At 41.0% G+C, this 3,992-nt stretch overlaps 1 protein-coding gene across 1 annotated transcript in view; it reads left to right on the plus strand.

Moving 5' to 3' along the window:
* The window catches only part of GNRH1 (gonadotropin releasing hormone 1), a 3,558-nt gene extending 3,196 nt beyond the window's left edge, over nt 1–362 (plus strand). Inside the window, exon 4 of the mRNA XM_027701949.1 lies at nt 202–362. Coding sequence (XP_027557750.1) covers nt 202–240 — 39 coding nt within the window. The 3' untranslated portion in view covers nt 241–362. The remainder of the gene's footprint in view (nt 1–201) is intronic.
* Nucleotides 363–3,992: the final 3,630 nt, after the last annotated feature.

Raw genomic sequence — 3,992 nt, forward strand, 5'->3', positions numbered from 1 at the left:
GAATATGATGTGTGTTAGGAATATAATGTTTACAGGAATATAATGTGTTTATAGGAATATGATGTTTATAGGAATATAACGTGTATTTTCAGGAATATAATGTGTGTTTTTGCAGGAATGTGATGTCTATTTACAGGGATATGATGTGTGTTTATAGGAATATAATGTGTATTTACAGGGATATGATGTGTGTTTTTGCAGGAAAACCTGATGGAAGGGGAAGGAAGAAGAAAGATTTAAACCCCAATGGATTAACAGACCCCAAATAAGGTTTCAAAGCTGTGGCAAAATTGGCTCCTCTTCACTTGGTCTTTGCTTTTTGGGTCATTATGGGAATAAACTGCTCTGAAGTTGCATTTAAACGGCTGAAAATAATTGTGTGGATTACTGGATTAAAAGAGGGACATCCCAGTGCAGAGGTGGGAGCAGCAGCACAGGCTCTGCAATGATAATTTGGATGTGGTAACTTTGATTTCACATTTATAGCCCAAAAAACTGCCTGATCTCACTGGTCTGTGGCTAAAACAGCACCAAAACCTCATTAAAAACCCCCAAAAATAAACTTACTGCTGGGATGGAACTCCCCTCACGCCTCAGTATAGGTAGGAAAGACTTTTAAATGCTCTTTTTTTTTTACTGGTTCAGTCATAAAAACTACATTTATTTTAAAAAGGTATTTACAAACTTTACAACAGTCAATACATTTTAAAAAAAACCACGGAAATTTATACACCTTGTTTTACAGACTTAAGGAATTGTGTGTCATTTACCCAGAGATTCCCTTCCCAAAGCTCCTGTTATTTTTTAATTAAAGCTGTATTTTTTTTGCTGATTCGACCGCAGAGGACTTAAAAAAAAAGAGGGGGCAAAAGAAAAGAAAAGAAAAAAGGAAAAGAAAAGCCTGCAGAGGTGGGTTTGGAGTTAAATCACCACATCCAGGACACACAAACGTCCCACAAACTCCAAATTCTCCCAAAAATCACAGCAAGGTTTGTCATGATTAAACCTTTACAACACCACAGTGAAAAATTATATTAATTAATACCATGTACCTGAATTTTGGAGCTGCTGAGGAACTTCCACTTCTGTTTAAAATTATAAACCAGCAGAAAAGTAGATTCTGGGAGTGCCAAACTGTCCTAAAGGTGCTTTAATTAATTAATTAGAGCAGAATCAGGTGAACCTCATGTGCCAGTGCAGGGAAAAAAAATCACATTATTGTTTAATTTTTCTTTGCTGCTTTAGTTCTTGGAAAAGCTCACCCTGATACACCAGAGAATTTGGTCTGCAACAGTAAAAATGAGATAGTTTTTAATTAAAAATAAAAAAAAAATCAAAATAAGGCAGCAGAAACGGGTCAGGAATGTTTTCACTATATATATATATATATATAAAATTAGTTAAATTACAGATTTCAACTTCTTATTTCCATTTACAATTAGAAAAATAAATAAGGAGAGAGAAGATCTGAGGGGGTGTCACTGCAAGGCCAAACTGTGAGTCTGGAGCAAACCCTGGGCTGGGAGAGGGGAGTTTCTGGGATATTTATTATTCCCCCAAACCTTTGCACATTCAGGGGGGTGTTTCTGCCACTGCACATCCCAGAGCTGCTCTCCCTGGAATTCTGTGTCCTTCCCTAATCCCATAATCCACCAAAATTCCTGTCCTTGCCTGTCTTTCCCTGATGTGGATTAGAGCCTGTAACATTTTTAAAAGAATTTAGCCCAGCACGACCAATTTTAATTAAAAAGCTCCAGCAAACGAGTGTTGCAGCACATTTCTCTCCAAAGGGACAAAAATAAAACCCTCAAAACCTCGAAATTTTAACAGCAGGGTTTGGAAATGGGATTAGGGTTTTGTCTTCTCTGCAGGGCTGGGTTTTTAACTTGGAGATTTGGGGTTTAAAACTGTAAATTGGGTAAAAACACTGATTTTTTTTTAAATTTCTCATGTGCAGGGAGCATCATTATGGACCATCCTGCTCCCATTTTTAGCCCTCCAGTTTAAAAAGCATCAGAGATGTTTCCAAGAGCATCCAATCAACATGAAAAGATGATTTTTGTTTAAAAAACTAAGTAGAGACACCTTAAATTGAAAATTAAACCTCAGAACTTAGGCAGGTGCTGGAGCAAAGAGCAAACACCTAAAAAAAAAATCAAGGATTTCTCAGAGATGTGGGCACTTAATTCCACTTAATTAAAATCAGTCAGGCCCCTGGCTTAGTCACACACTTGAATGCCCAATTGCCTTTAAAAACTTGAAAATTAAATGAGTTTTTTTGGGGGGCTAAAACTGGCACAAAGCCCTGAATCTTTCAGGCACAGAACAGAAATTCCACCTGGAACCTCTGAGCCAAAGATGCTGATTTGTGTCAGCCAAGAACATCCTCCCCCCTCCCAGTCAGTCCCACAGGTAAGAAAACAACCCCAATTTGGGAGCAGTGGAGAGAAGTGGGGAGAGTTCACAGCACTTCAGACTCTACAACAAAAATAAGGCTGAGAAAGGGAAAAAGAATTAAAAAAAAAAAATCACCTGATTTAAACCCCTTTCTGGCAAATTTGCCAATGAAAACGCTCAAAAAGAGGAGAAAGAAAAAGAGTTTGGGATTAATCAGCATTGGGAGTGATTTAATAATCAGCTTTTAACCACCAGAACAAGAGAAATGTGCAGCCAAAGGGCATTAACTCCTTTGTTTGCTAAAAGGTATAAATAGGGAAAAGTTTTGACCCTCCCACTACCAAAAACCCAGGGTGAAAAAGGGCCAACAGGAAGCTGCTGGATCCAAAAGTACTGAAGATTTTCTGCCTCTCTTTTCTATTCCTTTCTCTTTCTCCACCTCACATTTACTGGTAAATAATAAATATAATATTGACTTTGGCACATGGCCTTGTTTGCACCTTAATTCAGGCAGAGGCTTCTCCAATAATCAGATTTTAACACGCCTTCAGTGCTGTTTAAGGTTCCTTAAGCCAAATAAAAGGGCTGTTAAAGCTTAAATTACACCAAGCACTGAATATTCCTGATTTTTGCACAGCACTGGGATGGGTTCCAGCCACCCCCTGACTCTTCAGAGACTTTAGGTGACTCTGGGCTCAAAAATGATCACCCAGGAGAGACAGAAATTGTTTTCCCTCTGAGCCAAAGAGAGGAAGGGAAGGGGGAGGATAATTAACCACTTACACGCCAAGCCCTCTGTTCATAAACCTCATCTGTAAAACTGCACAAAAAGCAGTGAGAACCAAACCCCCTCAGGTTAAAGAGCAAAGTGGAAAGGGCAGAAAGGTCAGCTGAAAAATTCTGGCCAAGGTCAGAGCTCCTCCTGGGAGGGTTTTTTTTGGCATGGATTGGTTCCCTCCTCCAGGAAAAACGCACAAGGTACATCCAGGTGTTAAATTGTGAAAGAAGAACAAATAAAGGCTGGAAAATGAGAGTCACTGGGCACCAAAATAGCCAAAATCTGGCAGCTGGTTTGTTCACCCCATTCCCTGGGGTCCCCACTCTGTTCCTGCTGTCTCCCCAAAGGAATTAAAAGCCAACCTGCCCTGGCAAGGAAATGCAGCCAGGAATGAGGGCCCAGGCAGAAAGGCACTGAATGAACCAGAGGTGCTGTTGAGATGCCCTGCAGACACCTCAGACCACATCCTGCTGTTCTGCCTGAAGCCAAATTCGCACAAGAAGACAAAAAGTTCTTGTTGGAGCAAAGTTTGGGAGGATCCTGGAGTTCCTGGGAGCAGGAGGGAAGTGGTGACGAGGGGAGGAAGAAGTGGACAAAAAACCAAAAGACAAGAAACCCCCCCGTGGTTTTCAAGTCAAGCAGAGTTTGTGTCCCAGAACATAACGAGGAGCTGACAAGTCTCCAACACTCCAGGGAGGGGGGGACCTGGCCAGGGTGTCCAGGAAGGTTTCCAAGATTCCCCTTGGGAAGCACCGAGCCAGAGGCAGCTGTGAGTGTGTGCAGCAAACAGGCTGTGCACGGATGTGATGTGACTGCC

This window comes from Neopelma chrysocephalum, unplaced genomic scaffold, assembly GCF_003984885.1.
Source record: "Neopelma chrysocephalum unplaced genomic scaffold, ASM398488v2 Primary Assembly neopelma1_175, whole genome shotgun sequence".
NCBI lineage: Eukaryota > Metazoa > Chordata > Aves > Passeriformes > Pipridae > Neopelma > Neopelma chrysocephalum.